The following is a 22,384-nucleotide window of genomic DNA, read 5'->3' as shown; positions in this document are numbered from 1 at the left end:
AAAATGGGGAAAAAAAAATAAACAAACAACAAAGCCCCAACAAAACGAAGCGGAAAAACGAAAACAAACCACGGACAGTTTGGCAAATTTCTTTCCCTGATTATAAAAACTGCCTCATCGTTTCTCCCGGCGATCCCTTCCCCTCCCCTTCATCCCAATATATACTGTAGAACTGAAGGCATCAAGGTGTGGTCAAACCCAAAACAAAAAACACCCCAGCAGGGAGCTACGCTTTGTCTTTGAACTTCCCCACGTAGTTTCTGATCTCTTTGGAGTCGCCCAGCTCCATGTCCTGGCACACCCACTTAATGTCATCGTCATTGCCGCCCAGGATGGAGTTGACGGTGGGGCAGCCGTCGTCGGGCGGGATGGTGGTGAAGGTGGTGAACTTCACCCGCTTCCTCTTGGAGGTGGGCGAGTGCAAGGGCTCCACCCTGTGCTCCTTGCCCAGCCTGCCCCCCGGGTCCGCCTGGCTCGGGCCGCCCTTCTGGGCGCTGCCGTTCAGCAGCTGGCTGCTCTCCTCGCCGCCCGAGCCGCGGTCGATGATGGTGGTGCGCTCGTCCTGCTGCGGCGACGCGTCCGCCGCGTTCTCCAGCAGCTCGGCCTCGTTGCCCAGCCACACCCAGTCGTGGGAGTGCGTCACGGTGCTCTGTCCTTCCACCAGCACCTGCTTGTGGCGGTACTTGAGCGCAAAGGTCGCGCAGTTGATGAGGAACACCAGGATGGCCAGGCAGAAGACGCCCAGCAGGGCGTACATGCCGATCTCCAGGTCGCTGAGCCCCCGGGGCGTCTGCACCAGGTCGCCGTCCTCCATGCCAGCCCCGCCCTTGGGCAGGTCCACCTGGCCGGGGAAGTTGGTGAAGTCGATGGGGATGTTCTGCAGCTGGCTGTCGTCCGAGAGCTTGCCGCCGTCGGGGCGGTTGTTTTTGACGACTTTATTTTTGAGGACGGACTTGGCCGTGGTGCTGGCCTTCCTGAGGGGCCCCTCGGGGTCCCTGTCGGCCGCGGAGCCGCCGTGGTAGCGCGCGTCGTGCCCGTGGCGCTCGGGCTCCGCGCCCTTGTGGCGCCGGTCGCTGGCGCGGTTCTCGATCTCGTCGGCGCCGTAGTCGCCGCCCGCATCCGCGTCCGCGTCGTTCTGCCCGAACTTCACCCGGATGCTGCCGCTGCCCACGGCCAGCACGCTCTTCCTCTTGGACTTCTGGCAGGCCTCGGAGATCATCATGTCCACCTTGACCAGCGCGCCCTGGCCCTCGCCCTCGGCCGCCACCACGGGCCACCGCAGGGCAGGGCTCTGGTGCACGGACACCACGGCCTCGTCCAGCGACACGGCCGACAGCCAGAAGTCCTTGGGGTCGTAGATGTCCAGAGGGGTGACGGAGCTGTCACTGAACTGGATCCAGGTGCTCACCACAGCTTCCTGCAAGGACAGGGAGATGGTTAAACGCAAGGCACATTTGGTGAAAAAATCCTTTTTTGCCAGGATTTTTCCTCCTGAGAAGCCGAGAGGCCTCAGAAACGAAATGTAAACAAGGATTATCTGCTGCTGTGGAATGCAACAGGTGAATCTTTGATTGGTCCATATGAGTTGTTTCCACTTGATGACCGACCACGGGTCCAGCTCTGTCGAGACTCTGGTCAGCCACAAGATTTTATTATCATTCCTTCCTTTCAAGCCTTCTGATGAAACCCTTTCTTCCATTCTTTTAGTATAGTTTTAATATATAATTTTCTTTTAATATAATAGATATATTAAAATAATAAATCAGCCTTCTGAAACATGGAGTCAAGATTCTCCTCTCCTCCCTCGTCCTGTGAACACCACCCAGGCCTCCAGGAAATCAGCCCAGCCTGCTGCAGCCCGTGTCTCTCCCAGCTGGAGGAAATGGGACACAGCAATCCTGCAGCGCATTGAAAGCAAACCAAGCCTCGGCTGACGGGGCAGAAAACTGGTCACCCTTGTCACCAAGGGTTCCACTGTTACTCTCCCTGCAAACGCTGTGCACAAGGACGTAGAAAATAATTGATGTGAGATGTCTTTATTACCGAAGTGCCCATTAGCGAGGGACAATTTTACAAGCTCTGCAAGGAAAGTCATTCCTGCCGTACAAAAGCCGAGAGAGGCAAATCACAAAAATTACTAGAGGCACTTGACAGAACACTTATTTCCCTCATGTAACACATGCACAGGTGCCACGAGGAGCTGTCAAATTAAGGCATAAGTATCTTAGCAGGAGTAAGGAGCTACCACAGTATCTTGGAAATGGCTGGAGCAGAAGATTCATCTGGAAGAAAAAAACTCACAGAACAACTGCCATTTTGCTAGAGAAAGGTTTGTTTTAAGCAAAATGCACTTTATCCTTGAGATAATTAAAAAGTCCACCAAATTTCTGTGTCAAGAAGAGGAGGACGGGGATTCTGGCATGATGTCTACAATAAAAATACAAATGGCCTGGATTTAATTGGGCTGTCTTTGTGCTCTGCAGGTAGCACTGCTAGAAGTCATCATTAGAAGCAAACACAAAGCCAGAGGTCAGCTCTTTGCCATGTGAAATCCCATCCAAATGACACAGATATTTCCTTCTCCACATCTCAATAGCTTCCTTTGCAGGGCATTTCTTTAATTTTTCATTTGCTCTGTGCCTTGCCTGCGTAGCCAGCAGACGGCCAGGCAGATTGCCAGAGTGCAACTTCCCACAAAAGTGAAGTTCTTCCCTTCCCACACTTAAACCACAAATGGCTCTAATTAAAACTTCACACTCGGGTACATCAGAACAACTGGGCTGAAACACCAGCACTGGGGAAAAACACTGCCACCCTGTTAATGTCCAGTCATAATACAAATTTACAGCTTAATATGGTCTTCAATTGGCTGCAATTTGTTATGCTATGGTTATAAACAAAGAGAATTGCTACCCTTCCAGTTGAATTTAAAGCTTTTCAATGAAAACAGCAAGGGGCATTTAGCTGGGCAGAAGGTTGGGCCACACTGAATATTTGATTTCCAAAGCACTATCAGCAAGTACTTGAGGGACTGAAAGAAGAAAAAATAAGTTGTGGCACAACAGGAAAGAAGGCAAAGTTCTTGGTGAATCAAATTTACTTCAAAGAGCTGAAACAGAGCCAGGGTAACTCAGAAGCTGGGCAGGGTGAAGTGCATAAGGAAATTAAAACATCTGATCTTTCATTAGAGAAACAACCCTGAAATGACTGAGCAAACACAAAGCTGCAGGGCACAGCTCGAATTCCTATCACAGAAATCTATAGCAGAGCAACCCCGGCCAGAGGAAAGCAAAGGGGTTTTTTAATGGACATGTGCAGAGAGACAAGGATTCACCTCCTCAGGCAATTCAGCATCCTGCTGCCTTCCTTCTCCCCAAACAAAGGTCAGCCTCACGTGCCACTGGGGAAGGCACACTGCCTCTGCAGCAGCCTGTGCCAGGGCAAACCCCAGCACCACTGCCAGCACATCACTGTGGGCAGCGTGCCCTCCTCTGGAGAGCGGGCTGAGCAAACACCTGCAGGAGGATGTGCAGGTAGGGCTGGAAACGATGGCCCCTGTGCCCAGGTGGGCACACACACAGCTCCACACCTCACCACAGGACTCACCTCACTGAACCCTCTGTGCATCTGGACAAAGCTGCCACCAACTTCAAAGCAACTTTTATTCTTTATGCCGCTGCTCTGCAATTCTGCATTCCCGGCTTTATGAAGCAGAGACAAATGGGATGGCAGCCAGCTGAAATTTGTAGGCACACTTGTGATTTACTGTAGGTAACAGAGGTGTGCCCTGGCTTAGCCATTATTTTCTACCAGCATTGACATTTTTTATTTCCAAGAGAACGTTTCTTCTTTTTTCACAAAACAACATTGCCATGCCCATAGTACGGACAACATTAATTAAAAGGGAAAGAAAACAAACGAGAGAAAGAGGGAGAGAGTTTAAAATCCTGCCAAAATATGTTATATCAGACCAAATATTCTATTTGGCAAGAGATCATTTCCTCTCATTCACATCATTAAAGGAAATCCAAAGGCAGGGCAAGGAAGTGAATTTCCCAAATGATCATAAATTCTGAAAAGCTAAAAAGAAAAGAAGAGAGAAAAAGGAAATGATTTAGTGCCATGTCCTTCAAGGAGCTGTTTCTGCAAATCCTGTGTACCACATCAATAAATCCCCTCCCAATCTCTGACAAGGTCCTCCAGTTACTCTCAGAAGATGAAGATGGATTGGAGCCTTCTCACCTGCCAAGCTGCTGCCCCTCGTCTCATGCCCTCAACACCGAGGTGACAAATGCCTGTGCTCTTTAATTACCAAGCACAAACAAAGGGTTTGAGGGATTATCTTGCTTTCCAGCCTTTATTCCCCTCACTTTTCCTCTCTCTCACACACAGAGTGACCACAGGGACACATCAGTGCCAGTGCTCCCCACAGAGCAGGAGGATCTCAGTGCTGACTGTGGTGTGGAGTCAGAGAATGCTCGTTAGGTCATGCTAATGACAGCAACATCCAGCCCACAGATGTAGAAACTGCTTCCCACAACACTGCTGATTACCACCAGGCTTTCCTTGAGCACTTAAAAAACTTCATTGAGACATCTTTTGTCCAACCTCTCCCTTGTGCCTTTGCTGCTCTCTTCCCCCATCACAGGTGTATTTTCAGCTCTGCATCCGTGGCAGTTCCACCACCTTTCCTGGCCTTGAATTACATTGTGGCTTACCAGTCCAAAGACACCATTTGATAAATCTTCTTGGATAAACTGGTTGCATTTTAGAGAATTCTGCTGCTTAGAAACACAGAGCAGGATATTTGATTTTATTCCATGCTCAGATTAAAGCGGCCTTTTAACGGTCTCCATTCACTCCAGCACAAATAAAAGTATTTGTGAATTAGCCCTCAGTTGCTGGGGTCAGCTGGAAGGGTCCTGGAGTGAGGCAGGACATCAGAGGAAAGAAATGGTTGGCTCTGCAGAAAACAAATACATCCCTCCCTCAAATAAAGGCAAAGGAATATTGTTCTCAGCAGCTTCTGCTAGACCAGCTCTGATTGTTCTGTCTGGGGACTTGCATGCTGGAATGGATTTCCCCAGCAATTTTATCACATGAAATATCAAAGTATTACATGTGCATTTATTTTTAAGCCTGTGGCTTGTGTAGTAAAAATTGGGCTTGATCGTTATGATGTGGAAATGAAAGCAGCCAAGACTCAGATCTTAATTCAAACCATGCATCCCCCACTGAGGATTTCTCCCTCTCCTTTCTGTCCAATCTGCTAATGTGACATTCCTTTCCAGTGGGAATTTGCTTGCATTTGCAAGGGAAGAATTCAGATTCTCATCCAACCATGCATCCCTTCTCCCTTTCCCATGCTGCTGAATTCCTCTGTCATTCCTGTGAGCCACTCCATTGCTCTGCCAGCTCAGAGGAGACAGAAATACACAAATACACTTTGGGTGTAGCTGACACTGCCAGGATGGGGCAGTGAACCCACAGCACCAAAATGCAGAGCCAGGGCTGGACCAGGCACTACAGAACCTGGCTCTGAGAAAGCACCAGCACTGCTCTTTTTCCCTGAGAAAGTGTCTGCAGCTCCCCAGTAGCACTGAGAGGCACATCAGTGCACAGAGCTGTTCATTAAAGGCTTTTTTCTTCTTTCTTCACTGACCCATTTCAGTTCACCAGCCCCCATGCAATACCCTACAGCGACAAAAAAGCTGGATATGACTGTGAGCTCCCCTGCAGAGCTTTGGGAGTCCTTGAAGCTCACTTAGATCAGGAAACATTTAAACACTGTAGGTCTCCTTTTGTTTACATTTTGGAGCAGCCTTTAGGATGACAGTGTTGATTTAACAACCGTCAGCCAGCCAAATGGAACAGCCTTCCTACCTGAGCAGATGGCCTCCAGAAATAGATTACTCACAGCTAGAGTTTCCAAATTTTCAGAAGACACTTCATCTTTGATATTTAAAAGTTGGTCAACCCGTGTCTATTTTTAGGCACCTAAATCACTGATCCACTTTTCAGTGCCAATGAGCTCCCAATTGATTAAAAAATAATACATGGGCTCAGCATGCCTCAAGGTCACCTTGTCACAGCAGGTAATTAGTGCTCAGCTATAGATAAAGGTATCTAACTTAAAGCACCCAAGGTGAAAAAATATTGGCTTATCTTCTTTCCAGTGCTTTGTATTTGTGGAGAAACTGCCAACTTTTCAGGACTTTGGCTGCTTTGTGCTGTGTGTGCAGACAAGGTGTGGCCATTGGAGCTGAGGTAATCCAGTCATTATGGTCACTGAAAGAGAGCCACAGCAAAAGTGCTGCATTTTGTTCTTCAGCTGCATCAGTAAGGTCTGTGTGAGCTATTTGGGCCTTTTATAAACTTGCTGGAGAGGAAAAGACACACTTAAATGATGAAGTCCTCACAATGTTCAAGTACAGGCTCGGCCCTGGGCTGTCTCCTTGGAAAAAACCCTCTTTCAAAAGGGCTTGATTTTCAGAAAACACTCAGCATTTGCCTTCAGAATTCCAGCTCAGTCAGGATCTCAGCTGATGCACTCCAAATCATGAGTCACTTCTTGCAAAATTTAGTCACAAACATTCCCACATTTGCATTCATTTTTCTAAGGGAAAGTGACTTAAATGTTACATCCTTCATTCAAACTGCAATGAAAGGAAAAGATGTCTGTGACTCTATAGGTCACTCCTACACCATTTCCTTCCCCTTATTTCCCAGTGTGAAATCTATTCCTGTCTTCTTTTTGGTGATGGAGATGCCCTGCTCAGAACCAGGGCCTGACTCCTGCATCACAAATGTGCCACTCTCAGCAACCTGAAACTGTCCTGCAGACAGCAGCAGCTGAAACCAAACCACTTCACCAAAATAATTTCACAACTCAGACCCTGGGAGAAATAATTTCAGCCCAAACCACGTTTCCACATTTTGACTCTCCTGTATTACTTCCTGACTTGCCAGTGGCAGTGGCATGCAATGACATGTCACACCATGCCACAGACAACAGGAGGTGGCACAGGGGGCACCCCTGGCATCGTCTGCCATAACCTGGTGCTGATAAATCTCTCTGCATCCTCAGGACAGAGCATCCATCAATCTGAGTGGCACTGGGCAGCCTCTCCAGATCCACAGGCTCCTGTATCTGCAATCCAAGCCACAATCCTTCCAGTGCTGCTGCAGGACTGGTGCTGCTCTGTCCCACAGGACAGCACTGGCTTAGGAGTGCTCCAGTTTTTGTTTTCACTGCCTTTGTCTGAAGACAGTATGCCAGATGTGGTTTCTAAGCCCTGAAGAAGGGTATAAATGGGTTAATTACATAAGGTTCTTATGTTTACAGGATGCAACAAATGGAACAGATGGGCACCGTGTCCTTCCAGTTTGGACATTTCCCTGTCACTAAGTTGTAAAACAAACTAGATTATTTTTATGTGCCAGAAAATTAGGTAGCAATAATCATGAAAATGGGCCATAAAACTTGACTTGAGATCTCTCCCTATCTATGGGAGAGGAAAAATGGTTTCTGCAAGAGGAGTAGCTGTGGACAGATTTAATTGTGTGCTCCCCAGTCCCAGCCCTCAAATCAACTGACCAAGGAAGATGTTCCAGTGACCCTTGGGTTTGTTCTGGGCCAGAGTGAGTGTTTGACTTGACCTGGTGGTGTTCTCCAATCTTCTTTTCCACAGAGGCTGTGACCTGAGACAAGCTGTTTGAAAGACCCCCTTTAGAGAGATGGGAATTTGCTGGCTTAAATGAAGATCAGCACATGAGCTGGATGATGAATGCCCCAAAATCCACATGAAAAATAAAAGGAGAGATGAGCCTGGCAGTGTGTCATAGCTCCAGGAGGGAAAAGAAATGGATGTGGCCATCTTCTGCCTCTGTTTTACAGCTCTTGAAGATATTAAATTGTGACACACAGAGCTCTGTGCTTCCTGAACAGAAAACAAAGGCGTGCTCACACAGCAAACCACTGCCCAAAGACTGCCTGTGCAGTGAAAACAACAGGTTCACTAGCAAAAGAAAGTATTAAAACTGTAAACAGCATCAACTTCAGTGCAGTTAGAACTTCTACTGCAGACTGAAGTCCCTGCTGGAAGGGAAGAAATGACAAGGCAATTCCAGAGTATCTGTAGGGAAAAGCAATTAACATGGACACGGACTACACCTGAAGTCTAAATTCTAAACTGGCTGTGAATTCCCACCTGTACTTCACCCTGATAAAACCCTGCCCCATCCCAGGAGGCAAACCAGGAAAGTCAGAGTGCACATTACCTGCTTAGGAGTGTGAAGCAGCTCTTGGGCCACGGCTGTGGCCACAATGGCCCTGCTGGTGGCTGCACTGGGCTGCAGGAAGAGAGAAAGCCCCGACACCAGCTGCACTCCAAGGTCTGTGATGGTCACTTTGTCATCCAGCACAGTCACTGTCTTCTCTGCCAGGATGGAGTCAGACAAAGGAGACAAAACCTTTGGAGAAACACAGAAGAATCAATTTAGGAAAAGGCTGATCAATTGATAAAACCTTTCTTAAGGTCATTGTCCCTTCTTGTCTCCAAAGCTTTATGCACAGAAATGAAGAGCACAGGAAAGGGAGCCTTGATTTCATTAGAAAACCTGAGTGGAGAGGTTGTGGCTGAGAACCATCCAAGGCTGGGAGCTGTCCTGTCCCGGTTGTGCTATTTGCATTATTTCACCATGAGAGTGGATTGAAAATCTCTTCTCCTGTTACTCTGTCTTCCCACGTGGATGAGCTCATTAAACCTCCCGACTGCTTCAAAGGGGGGTTAGCAGCCTAGGATCTGTCCTTCATTTCTTGGCTTGGAAATTCTTGTTCCCTCAGCTTTTTCTGTTTCTGATGGAACACGAAGTCAGTAAGATATCCCTCCCTTAGCTGAAACTAAGGACCATGCTGCTCTCTTCAGGAACTACAGGTAGCCAGCTCATGCACATGCTGCCTTCCCCACCTTCCTCATACCCACACAGACCAGCTCCATCCACCCTTCATGCCCTGGTTTAGTCAGGACACCCACGTGTAACCCCAGAGATGTGTGCTCTGTGGGCAGGGCAGGTGTGGCAGCCCAGCCCATCCCCAGCCCCAGGCTGTACCTGCATGGTGGTCATCCCCACTTCCCGGCCGACCAGGATCCTGCCCTCCTGCAGCCTGGCAATGTGCGGATCCTCCAGCTTCATGAAGTCCCTGACCAGGTCAGTGATGTCAAAGTGCCAGTCTGAGCCCAGCAGGTAGCTCAGCTGGCCCCAGGGCCCCGAGTCCTCGGCCACGAACTGGGTCAGCACCCTGACCATGGCGTGCTGGTACTGCAGGGTGCAGCCCCGGCCCCGGCGCTCGTCCTCGTCCTCGTCATCGCTGTCCCGCGTGGGCCTGGGGACAGGAGAGAGCACAGCGTGGAGAAACGGTCTGAGAACACCAGTGAAAATCAACAGGAGTGCCAGTGCAGAGTGCCCCTCAAACAGAGCCCTCCCTTCTGCAGCTCTGCACTATGGACGTCCACCTCACGTGAGGAAGGACCACACAGCTGGACTGTGCCCCCCTTCATCTGTGCTGCCCTCTCCCAACAACACCCTGCCCATGGAACTCACCAGAGCCCCACACTGAGCTCTGCTGCCCATGGACCTCACCAGAGCCCCACACTGAGCTCTGGTCCCAATGGACCTCACCAGAGCCCTACACTGAGCTCTGGTCCCAATGGACCTCACCAGAGCCCCACACTGTGTCCTGCTGCTCATGGACCTCACCAGAGCCCCACACTGTGCTCTGCTGCCCATGGACCTCACCAGAGCCCCACACTGTGCTCTGCTGCCCATGGACCTCACCAGAGCCCCACACTGTGTCCTGCTGCTCATGGACCTCACCAGAGCCCCACACTGAGCTCTGCTGCCCATGGACCTCACCAGAGCCCCACACTGTGTCCTGCTGCTCATGGACCTCACCAGAGCCCCACACTGAGCTCTGCTGCCCATGGACCTCACCAGAGCCCCACACTGAGCTCTGCTGCCCATGGACCTCACCAGAGCCCCACACTGTGCTCTGCTGCCCATGGACCTCACCAGAGCCCCACACTGTGTCCTGCTGCCCATGGACCTCACCAGAGCCCCACACTGTGCTCTGCTGCCCATGGATCTCACAGAGCCCCACACTGAGCTCTGCTGCCCATGGACCTCACCAGAGCCCCACACTGTGTCCTGCTGCCCAAGACAGACACGAGCACAGAAGCAGAAGTCCCCCAGCTTTTACAGCTCTGTTGTATCTGCAGATGCCCAGTACAAAGCTGTACTGCTGCTCCTCAGGGGCAGAGGCAGCATTTCAGAGCGTTCCTCCCACAAAGCACCCAGAACTGCAGGGACTCCCACCCACCTTTTGCTGGAAACCACGGGGACTCGCCAGCCTTTGATCTGGCTGAGCTCGGTGTCGGAGATGTCGATCTGGAGGGGCAGGCGTGGCACCCACACCGTCATCTGCAGGGGGGCACTCAGGTACTGGTAGGTGAAGTTCACCAGAGCGTTCACCTTGCCCTTCATCTCCTTGCCGTTGACAAAAACGTAGTCACACCTGTCAGAAACCTGAGAGGGGGAAGAGAGGGGAGGAGAAAAGGTGATCCCTGTGACAAGGTGAGCTCCAAGGGTCACCCTGGCGGCTCAACCCCCAGGCAAACAGCAGAGGCTCCCCTCTCTTTATTCTTTATCCATGTCCATGATGGTACAGAGGGAGCAGCTGAACACAAAGCCCCTCCCTGGCTCGGGAGGCACCAAGTGCTGGAGATGCCTAAGGGCTGGATACCGTTTATGAAGCTTGCAGCTGATTTTCTGCAATGCAGCGAGCTCCAAACTGATGGCAGGGCTGGGGAATCCTTAATGAGCAAAGCTCTTCCCAGCTTGGTCAAGAGGAACCCAGCAAACCCAAACTGGGCTCCACAGGGGCAAGCAGCCAGTCGAAGCTCTGCCCTGAACACGCCCTCCATCAGGGGTGATGCTGCTTTCCACAGGGCTCTGCAGTAGATTTCACCCACTGAAGAGTAACAGAAGTCATTTCCTCTGCAATAAACATTATCTGTTTGTAAATGTTTACATTTTGATTAAAGCTGTAAAGTATTTCTAAACACTACAGTAGATTTATCATTAATATGTAAATGCTGTCCTGGAATATAAGCAAGCATTATCATAGCCATGTAAGAGTTATATCAGTAATCACTTCTTTAATCAGTGTTGTAATTTACAGACCATTGAGTTTTCTCATTTATTATGTTACTGAGTACTAGTGATAAAATCACTCCTGGATATATAAATCATTAAGAGAGATGCAGATAGTATGAAGTGACTCCATGTGATAAAGTCATTGTCATTTCTATTCCTAAAGGTGTCATAAATGTCTGGGGAAATCCAGTGGCACATTAATCATACATTAAGTGGTGAGCAATGGGAGCTGTTACATTACTAAATGAGCTGGTATGTCTGCAGAAATTAACAGCAAGCCCAGCAGATCCCAGCCCCTGCTCCTGCTCCCATCCTGTCAGAATTCCATTTCATCACCCCTAACGAGCACTGGTAATGGTGGGAACGCGTCTCCCACCTGAACATGTATTTATATCATCATCTGCTCCCTTCCACCCATTCCCAACACCGTTTCATTCAAATGAGGATTATCAGCTGGCAGTGCCAATGTCCCCAGACCAGCCCAGCAGATGGATGTCCTCTGTGGCCACAGATGCAGGAGCTGAACTGCTCCCAGTCTGATACACCGCATTTGTATCCTCTCCTGGGTTTAAGCACTGCTCATATTCTGGTAAAATATTTGATGATGAGACTGCAAAAAGAAACTTCAGAGAACATAACACAAACATTTCTCTGCCTGGCTGCCTCAGAGGGTTGTGCTCCAGCAGCTCTGTTGACTGAAGCACTACCACTGCTGCAATACCTGCCCCGTCCCTCTCTTCAGGCTTCTCCCTCAGACCACCTGAGGCCAGCTGAAAAGCCTGAAGGGGGCAGAAACACCTTCACTTTAGCACTGTGAATGCCATGGCCTATTTTCCCATCCATTAGCTCGAATGGCAATACAGAAACAGGTTTGGTTCAAACCAGGCTGTTTCAGAATGTCTGTTTGATCTAATCCAAAAGCCCCGTGCAGCAGAGGTCACGAGGAACCCAACAATATGTGTGATATCCCATGTAACAGCAGGCAGTTACTCAGAACACACCCCTGCATGGGCTGCTTGTTCTTTCTGTGGTGTCTGCAGCAGCTTCATCCTGGGACAGGAGCCCTGGAATGTTCCTCATCGAGCAGCTCCAGCTGCAGGCAAGCAAGGGCTGCATGTCAGGAGTCCCAGCCTGAGCTCCTGCCCAGGGAGGTGCTGGTGCCCAGAGCAGTGAGCAGCCCCTGGCACGTCCCAGGGACACTCAGCCCTGTGTGTGAGCTGCTGTGTCCTTCCTAGCTCTGGAACATTCTACAAAGCAGCTTCAGATAAAGCTCTTGGCTCCTCAGCCTTACCTTCCTTTGGGCAGAAGGGTCTGGGAGGCTTGTCAGCAAAATCCAACTGAACTCTGCTTGGAGCATTGCTGTCCTGATGCTGGCTCCACCCCACTCATTTCCAAGGAGTTCAGCCCAGAGACAAAGTGAACTTTCTGGTTTAGCTGTGCAAGCTGCTCATTTATGCACTGTGCAAACCACTTGCATGTGCTGATAAAAGATTTCTGCCAACACACCGGTCAGACTGCTCAGGTCTGGCCCAGATGTACGACTTCAGATTGTCTGAAGCTCAGTGCTGTCAGGAACTGTGCAAATCTAACTGCTGGGAAAAGAGAAAGAATAACAACAGTAGCAAAACTGCAATTCCACCATGGCTCTGGGCTGGGATCCAATCTCCATCTGCATTTGGAAAGCTGCTCCAAGCCTTTGTGGCCATGCCACAAACAAATGGCTGAACAAGCCCATCCAGCATCCTAAGGAGGGGCTGAGCAGCCACCACAGAGCCCTTCCAACTGCTCCAGGTTGGTATTTACTACTGGACATGCATCAGCAACACTGGCAGGTCTTTAGGAGCTGCATTGTGAGAAACATGATTCTCCTCCCCAAGAACAAGCATTGCTCGTGTCCCTACACTGCTTCTCCTCTCTCCTGTGCTTCTGAGAAAGAGGCAGAAGAAGAGAGGAGAGGAGAGGAAAGGAGGAGCAAAGCTCGGGCTGTCTGGCATTCCTGCAATTCTGTGTGCATTTTAACTCCTTCCAGGCACCCATCCTGGCAGCATCATCCATCACTCCCAGGCAGTGCTGCACAGGAGCAGTCCCTGTGCCTCTGATCCAGGGTGGGAGCTCTCTCTGTGGTTCAGGGCACCCATCCCCATGGAATGCTCAGCTGCACTCCATGTCTGCTCCTCTGGAAGCAGCACACCTCAGCTGAGCTCAGCCACAACAGAAGGCAAATGGGAGCAGGGGGGTTTGCCCTCCTTGCCCTTCCCTGGCACAGTGTCACTTCAAACATCAATGAACGAGGTCTCTCAGCCTCAGAGGACAGATGCAGATGGACTGAGTGCCACAATTCACAACCCCAGCAAGGCCCAGCTAGGCTCTGATTTGCTGAGCACATGCCCCTCACAAAAAAAGGGAACAGGCTGTGTGGTGCCCAACAGCCCCCCAGCTCAGGCTGACTGAGGTGAAATAACATCCCAGAGAACTCAGACAGCTTGGCTCTGCAGGCATTCAGGGCAGGCTTGGCTACACTGCTTGGATCTGTTCTCCTGGGGGGTAACACAGGATGGAAACACAGGGCTGCTGGGGACCACCAAAGGCAATGGCACATGGAACCATGGAGGAAGGATAGAGAGCAGATTTTAAAAAAATGGGCTACATTAGAACTCAATTTATTTTTTTTTTAAATTAAAAATGTATATTTGTTAAAGAGTTTTTGATAGATAGAAGTGCTTTTCTGTTTTCCTCCAGGCTTTTGCCAACATTCTGGAAGGTCAGGGAGCAGTGCAGGGACAGCCTCTCAGCTCTGGGTCCTGCCCACCCCAGGCCAAGAAAGTTTCCAGCAGAAGCTGGAGGCTCTGTGAGCACTGATGTGTCTCTCATCTCCTGTAGCATTTATGCTTTTACTATGAACACATCCTCCCTCTGAAAGTGCTTTTTATCTCTGGCATCAGAAGAAGTGAGCAATGATGAAGGGAAAGCCTGCTCAGCCACCACCTTTAAGTGATTGGGTTTTTTCTTTCCTGCTTAGCAGATCAGCAAGAAGTTTTGCATTTTAAAGAGCTCTCTGATGCTATTTCAGCAGTTTCTTTCATTATTAAGCTGCATTCAGCTACTTTTCCCTTTTTTCTATTTTCCTAACTTCTTTCTCCAGATTAAAACTAAAATAAAGAAGCAGACAGCAAAGACAGGGCTAAGCACAATTCCCTAGAGGCTTCCTCTTTGTCTTCTTCCTGGCATTATATTTTTGTGCCCCCTTGTAACAAAGGCCATTGCCTTTCCAGATGACTTGGATAGATCCTCTCTGCAACAAATCACATTTTATTGAGCTGACAGAGGAAACTGCTGCCTGGAAATCAGGAGAGTCCCTCCTGGATGGTACCTGTGGCACTCTGATCTGGGGAGGGAACGTCCTTCCATCCCCCCTGGCCACCACAGAAAAATCCGAAATTTCATGTCAAACACAAGCTAAGGCTGCCTTTCAAAGGATGGTGAACCCAAAGCACTGGTTTGTGTCTGTGGCACACAGGAGTGCAAAGAATGAACTGTAAAACCCAAAAATAAATGAGTGGTGGCCTCTGTGAGTCTGCTCTAGTCCAAGCTGGTTTATTCTCCAGTGGTTTTCACCTCTGGAGATACCAGCCCAGTCTCTGAAGGACAAAAAGAGAAGTTTTTAATGCAGCAATGCTGTCAGGTTTATGGAGAGTGAGAAACTGGGAGGCATCAATCCATTTTCTAGGTGGAGTTCTGTGTGGTTTCAGGACTGAGCAGACTGGGAGGCATCAATCCATTTTCTAGGCAGAGTCTGTGTGGTTTCAGGACTGAGCAGCAATGGGGAGATGAGGGAACAGTGGATGTCCTGCTTGTATTCATCAGGTTCAGAATCTTGCACTTTTGTCTGTAAACCCATTTACCCATTTCTGTTATACTAATGTAAATGTTGCTAACATATTCAAAGGTTACATAAATGCTTAAATATTTATGACAGCACTTCTGTGAGCACAGAGCTTTTCCCAGTGCCTCTTAAAGGAATCTCAATTTCAGTGAAAAAAAGAATAAAATTACAGGAAAATCAGCGAAGAATAATGGTGTTCAGCACTTTTCATGCATGAGACCCCTTGTGCTCAGCTCAGTGCCATCACTGGGGCACAGCAGGAAGGCACCTGGAGCTCAGGGAGGTCAGGCTCTGGGAGCAGCCTCTCACTCCACTGAGGAGCCCTGGATCACTCACTCACCACAGACCCACAGGTCAGTCACAGGAAACACTGGGCAGTGATAATTCCACACACACTTTTGGATATTCATGTCCTTGCTAGAGAATTCCTCCCAAGATTTCTTTTTACCAAGGTGCTGTGTAGAAAGGGAATTATCCCCTATTAAATTCTCCAGGTTTTGAAAGAGAGACTCCGTGTGGCTCCCCAGCCTTGATTCCAATTAAACACCATGGTCCTGCACACAAAGGAAATCCTCTGCTGCAGGAACATTAGGCTTCCTAAGAAGGATTTCACTGCCTGGCTGCATAATCCTGAATAATCAGTAACCTAGTGGAAAACTGAAGCTGTCTCAAGGCCCACAGTACTCATTTTGTCAAATTACACTGTTTAAGTCTGATAAAAGTTAAAGCTTCGGACCTGAGCTCTTCCACACTATTATTTACAGCTCTGTGGCAATGTCAGAGCAGCCTTGAGAATGGAACCCTCCATTGCAGGAGCTGCTAATTGCTGCAGTGGCTGTGCTTTCAGGGCCACCCCTGGCTGCCAGGGATGCAGCTGCAGCTCAGGGGCTCAGAAGGGCACCCAGAGCTGCCTGCCAGCAGCACAGAGGCAAACACAGCCCTGCAGGTGGGCAAACTCTCACCTCAACCTGCACAGGTGTGCAAGAATAACCCCAGGAGCCCTTTCCACCTGTGGCCCCCAAAAGAATGAGTGTGTTTGGTGAGGTAGCTGAGGAAGGATTCCTACTCTGAACTGATTTCAGCTGCACACCTCAGGACCTGCAGCTCCCAGAGGCACCCAGGGCTGGGTGCTGGTGGGGCTGAGGGCTGCTGAGGGCTCCACAGCACAGGGGGGATCCAGTCCCCAGGCAAGGCTCCCAGCAGTGCCACTGCCAGCCCTGCAGAGCAGAGCTGGGTGACACCAGGGCCACGGTCTGGATGCCATCTGGGCCCTCTCTGCTGCATTTTCAGTGTCAGCAGCCAGATTAGCAAAACTAAGCAGAAAGCCCCCAAAGCAAGAGAGCTCTCCTTAGGGCAGAGGCTGCACATTATCTAATCTCATTAGAGAGATTTCAGGGGCAGCCTTGCAGAGCAGCAGCAGTACATTTAACTAACTGAATATCATTCACCACGACAGAGCTGAGAGAGTAAAAGGGGCACAGAATGCCAGCTGGGACCGGAGGGCATCTCTTTGCTCCCAAGTGACCAGCTTCTGAAGCTGGGCTGGAGCCTTGCTGAGCCACAGGAGCTCTCTGCAGCTCACATTAGCACAGAACCCAAAATCTGCCCTGCTCTGTGCACTCTCCAGTCAAGCAATTTCTGGCAATGGGGACAAACAGAGAGCTTGGCTCCTGCTCACTGGGGATGTGGCAGCCCAGATTTGCAGCACGGCCCCAGATATCTTGCTTGGCAAGGCAGGATCCCAGGGTGGAATCACTTTTAATTCCATCTCACAGTTTGGGCAGTGGTTGTGCATTTCCATCACAGTGTTTGTCATTCCTTAACTCAGTGTGTATCTGCAAGGCACAGATTCACAGTGAGTAAACTACAACCAGGGGCAGAAAAGCAAAGCAGAACCAAACCATCCTCTCTTCTGACTGCATTACTCCGGTCTGGAGCAAACTGATCATCCTCCCATCACACCTGCAGCTGGCACAAGGCTGGTGTTGCTTCTCCCCTTTCCTTTCCCAATCCTGGTGCTGAAGCTTTGGAGGTGATTCTGAAGCACTTTCTGTGGAACTTGAGGCACTCTTGCTGTGATTCTTCACTTGGGCTGTGCTGGCTCTCCATGCCCAGGGCAGGCAGGCAGCTGGGTGATGGCACAGGGGAAGGAAGCCTGCAAGGATATAGCTTAGAAGTTTCTTCAGCTGCCCTTGAAATTTCTGCCTGTGATGTGATGGCAGGGTATTTACAATGTTCACTGCTGAATGCATCTCAGTCCATGCCCATTTTGAGCTTCAATCTTCAGGGAGTGGCTGCTGCCCACCCCTGACCCAACCTCTCCTGGGCAAGCTCCAGCCACTGCTGCCCTGGTTCCCTGCTGGCATCTGGCAGGAGGCTGTGGTAAAGCTTCACTTCCATAGAGCTCCTCTCAAGTTCTGCTGAATAGACTGATCCCAGAAATCACAGGACTTTGGGAAGGAGGGAGGAGGGCAAGGAGGTGGAGTGGAGGTGAATAGACTGATCTCAGAAATCAAAGGACTTTGGGAAGGATGGAGGAGGGCAAGGAGGTGGAGTTTCTGTTTGTTCTCCTGTTCAGAATATAACGTAGCACATTTGCCAGAAGAGAAACCTCCAAAGTCCCAGGGTTCAGAGCAGCAAAACAAGGGCATTTCCACTCTGCTGTGGCTTTCTCCCCTGCTCTAAAGGTGTCCAGTTTGACACAAATGACTCTGTGTTCACAGCACCAGAAGGCAAGGAGGAGCCAGCAGAGAGCCAGGCTGCTGGCTCTGGACTCACAGGGATGCAGCTGCTGCTCTCAGGACTCTCAGGTTATTTGGGATATGGTCACTGGGAACTGCAGCTCCTCAGCCTCTGAACACAAACCCCAAACCTTCAGGGAAGGGCATTGCTGTGCTCCTCACAGCAGGAAACCACACCTGCCACTGCAGGAGCCCCAGCAGGGTTTGCTCCTGAGCAAAGAGCACAAAACATCAGCAAAAGCAGCAAAATCCACCTGAGCTGCAGCAGATGGCAAGGAGCCCCTGCAAGCAACTGCAATTGCCATTAATGGATCCACACAGATGGATCCTATTGGTAAATTCCAGCTTGGCGAAATAAAATTTGGCTTTTGCTTCCTTTTTAGTGCCGTAATAAATTTTGTGTCCACTTTTAAAAGGTTGGACCACTGTGTGAAGGTCTAGAGCACTCAAAGGCATTTAAAGTTCATGAAATCAGCTGTAAATTTGGAAATAAAGACTGGGAACTATGAGACAATAAAAGAAGTAAAAGGAGTTGCAGTCAGCACATTCAAACTGTGCACTGAGCTGCCCTGGGACCATGAGGATCACTGGGAAACTCTGACCTGCTATTTGCAGATAGATCTTAAACTCAGATTTCCACAGAACAATGTAATTCAGCCCAACTGAAGCAAAAATTAACATAAATAAGCTTTGAGCTGATGGCCAATTGCTGGGCAGGAGCATTACCTTTAAGCTCACTACATGAACCATACAAAGGACATTTATTTGCTAACTAAATACTACAGGCCAAGTGCAGACAGGCACTGAGCATCTTCAGCTTCTGGCCTCACTCTGTCATGTTTGGCTGAACCCAAATTACCAGAAATCCCACACAATTAAAAGCACACAAAAATACCTGCCTCTAGATGAACCTCTAGATGATAATATGAGTAAGCATTAAATAGCTCTCAATAGAAAAACCCTTTTTTCCCCCTAAGTTTGTGGTTTAAGGCATTCTATGGGCTTTACAGGAGCTGTAAACTCATGCACACAGCCCCTGCACCACGGGCTCTGCCCAAAAGACAAAATTTATGATGACTGGAGTTTGTTTTCCAGCAGAAAGGTTACTCCCAACAAGGTCTCTACACCAGGATTTCACAGAGGAAGATATTTCTAAAGAATTGAACATAAAAGCTTGATGGAGAATTTCAAAATGAATTAAGGATGAAAGGCCTCTGTGCTCATTTGAAGCTTTCTGAGTGCTTTTTAAAATCTGAACCAATTGAAGATGTCAATTTGCCTTGAACCCCAAACCACTTCCCCACGTAAAGAAAGAAATTTTGTGGAAACAAGAACACCCTAGATGGAAAAAAAAAATTTAAAAAGCCTTTTTTCCTTTATGATGAGATGAGCAAACCTTTTTGTTCCAAGCCCTTAATTGAGCTGTGTTTTCCAGCCAGCTGTATGTTTTACAGCAGCGAGCACTCGTGCCACAGCCACATCCCTCCAGAGGTTCTGCATGTATTCCAAACACACAGGAGACACCTCCTCTCACCACCTGAGCAATTTCCAACCAGCTCTGAAGAGAGAGAAATTGCACCTGAAAATGTCCCTGGCTGATCCCAATAAATGCTGTGTTAACCTCCAGTTATTTGTTCCCCTTCAGCTGCAGAGTGCCCCAGGCAGGGGAGGCTCCTGGAAGCCACTCCGAATGCTCTGATGGTGCGAGCAGCGTTGGAGGGAACCCCTTCAGTGCAGGTAAATGATTTCTGCAGAAAATAGGAGAAGAGCACAGCGGGGCCCCAAGTGCTAATCAAAGGACACGGTGCTTCAGGAAAACATCCTTCCCAAACAAATGGCTGGAGAACGGCAGCAGTCCAGGCTGGGGCTGCTCCCAGGCCATTTCCCTCTGCCCATGAGATGTGAAAGCCCAGGAGCCACTGGGTGGCAGGAACTTACTTTGATGACGTCCTCCCCGGAGGATTTGCACTCCACAGACTCAGAGATGTCTGTCACAGCACTGTTCTCCTCGATGGACACCACCTTGATGGGCACTGCCACCGTCCTGCCCGTCAGGATGGCCGTGTTCAGGATCTCTGTGTCCTGCACAAAAAACAGAGCACAGCAATCTCACATCAGCCTGGCTGGAGACCTCAGCCCATGCACAGAGAGCACAGCACTGCTCACATCAGCTCTGGGAGCCTAAAGTTCATCCCCAGAGAGGTCAGCCTGGTGAAGGACAATGCACAAAACAGAGCACAGCACTGCTCACATCAGCTCTGGGTGCATAAAATGTCCCAGTTCATCCTCAGACAGGTCAGCCTGGTGAAGGACAATGCACAAAACAGAGCACAGCACTCTCACATCAGCTCTGGGTGCTTGAAGTGTCCCAGTTCATCCCCAGAGAGGTCAGCCTGGTGAAAGGCAGTGGAACCCCAGCACTGCTCACATCAGCTCTGGGTGCATAAAATGTCCCAGTTCATCCTCAGACAGGTCAGCCTGGTGAAGGACAATGCACAAAACAGAGCACAGCACTGCTCACATCAGCTCAAGGGGCTGAAGATCTCAGCTCATGCCCTGAGAGGTCAGCCTGGTGAAAGGAACCCCAGCCCTGTGCTAAAGAAACTCTCAGCACTCTCTTCAACAGCACCATTCTCCAAATTCAGGTCAGGCACACCCCACAGGTATCTTCTGCTTTTGAGATATGAGGGGTTATTCCAAATATTCACCTTCCAACATGAGATTTCAGAGTTTTTACTAATGTAGACTTGACTTCTCAATCCTGATTTGACTGGCCCATCACTTCTCAATCCTGCTCTTCATTTATCTCTTTATGATATGAAGGCTTTAACTTCATGGGTAATATCAGCTGCAGGAGAAATGGGGAAATGCTGTCCAGGAGTGAAAGCAAAAAGGGACAGCCTGCTTCCTTAGGGTAGGGATAAAAGAGCCTCCAAAGTAAAAATGAATCCCAGCTCATTGCTTGGACGGGGCCTCTCCGTGAACTTTGTGTCTGGAACTGTTTCAAGATTATTTAATTTCCTCTGATATGGCCAATGAAGCAATGTAAGGAATCCAGAAGGAGTTAGTGATGCTGTTAACTGCAGGGGAAATAACAAGGAAATTTGAAGTCTGAGCTGGGGTTATGGCATATAAAAACCTCTCAATGCACCATCGACCAGGCTAACACTTGGAACTCCTGAACTATGTCAGCATCACTGTATTCCCAAGATTCCTATGCAGGAGAAACTTCAAAGTTTTCTCCAACTTTTCAGCTTTCAATATAAAGTGAATAAAATATTCAGCAAATTCCTCAGCACTGAAGTCATGAGGACTGCAGCCACTGATGTCAACAGCAGCAAAATGGGGCACTGACACTGCTGATACTGTTTTCAATTCAACTTTAGTGAGTCTGAAATTTAGGTCACATTTTCTTTTCATCTGGCAACTTGTTATTGCTCAGGTTCTCCTGCAGCTCTCTTAAGAAATCCCATCAAACTTAAAAGGAAATGCTGAAAAGGAATGTTGACTGTTCTAGAAATGAAGGAACCCTAAATGATTCCAGCTGCAGCCTGAGAGATGCCCAGCTTCTGGGTCTCGTTTTTAAATGCAATATACTGCCCTGATTGCAGGCTAATTCGGGAGTACACCAACAGCATCCTAAGAAACTTTCAGAGACACTACAAAGTCATTTAAAACGAAGGCACTCTTCAAAATCACAATATCTTGGCCATTTCCACACTCTTTAATTTTTAAAATCCCCCAAGAACTAATCTACTTTCTGTGCAGGCAGTAAGTAGAGTTTTAAAATGGAATTTATTTTATGTGGCAAAAAAAAAATTGAAAGCATCTGATAGCAGTGTTTGGACTTGTTCCCCAAGAAATTCAAAGATGAGGGAAGTAGAGTAAATTGAAAAACACACAAGGAAGATGCACTGTAAGTCAGCATCAATATCCAGGTCAGAAAGAAGTTTTGTAAGTGAATTGCAAACTCGAAAAAAGCCAGGACTGGCACTTCCACAGCTGACAGAGAGCTGCACAGATAATCCTGATGGAAACAAGGGAGACTGGAGCCCTGGCTTGGGAAGCCTCCAGCTGCCTTGGCAGCACGATGCCCAGATCCCAGCATCTGACTCTGACACTGCAGAGGCTGAGCTGCCTTTCTTGCCTGAAGAGCATCTACAGACTCCCAGCCAGGAGGGTTCTCTCTGCTACCAGGGCATCCCTTCAATGGGTACAACATGCGAAGGAAATAATTACTGTTTAAACGCATTTAATTAACAAATAGTATAATTAAAGAACAAATTTCCCTCGAATGATTAGAGGAAAACTCTAGTGGTTGGGCTCAAGGAGGTATCAAAGGAGATATCTGAAAGCAAATTATTGAATTTCGTGTGTAAGAAATTACTTTAAAATGTATTGACAGAATTTGATGCCAACCCAGCACTGCCCAGGAGATCTCCAAGCCCTCCTCCCGGAGCTGCTGTCACAGCTCAGAGCACCACAAAACTCCTCTCATGCTCTGGCCTTGCCTGGGTTGGGTTCCTTTGGGTGAAGCCCCCCAGCA

At 48.9% G+C, this 22,384-nt stretch overlaps 1 protein-coding gene across 2 annotated transcripts in view; it reads right to left on the bottom strand.

Annotated features, from left to right (window-relative positions):
- Positions 1-226: 226 nt before the first annotated feature.
- The window catches only part of TMEM132C (transmembrane protein 132C), a gene marked incomplete at both ends in the record, with an annotated part of 163,762 nt that continues 141,604 nt past the window's right edge, over positions 227-22,384 (bottom strand). For both annotated transcript variants that reach the window (XM_084217236.1, XM_084217237.1), the window contains 5 exons: positions 227-1,417; positions 8,281-8,472; positions 9,112-9,385; positions 10,379-10,584; positions 19,777-19,920. In XM_084217236.1, coding sequence (XP_084073362.1) covers positions 227-1,417; positions 8,281-8,472; positions 9,112-9,385; positions 10,379-10,584; positions 19,777-19,920 — 2,007 coding nt within the window. The remainder of the gene's footprint in view (positions 1,418-8,280; positions 8,473-9,111; positions 9,386-10,378; positions 10,585-19,776; positions 19,921-22,384) is intronic.

This window comes from Fringilla coelebs (genome assembly GCF_963513975.1).
Source record: "Fringilla coelebs genome assembly, chromosome: 17".
Classification (NCBI taxonomy): Eukaryota; Metazoa; Chordata; class Aves; order Passeriformes; family Fringillidae; genus Fringilla; species Fringilla coelebs.
Note: the sequence above shows the minus strand (reverse complement) of the source record. Positions and strands in the feature narration are given on the sequence as shown.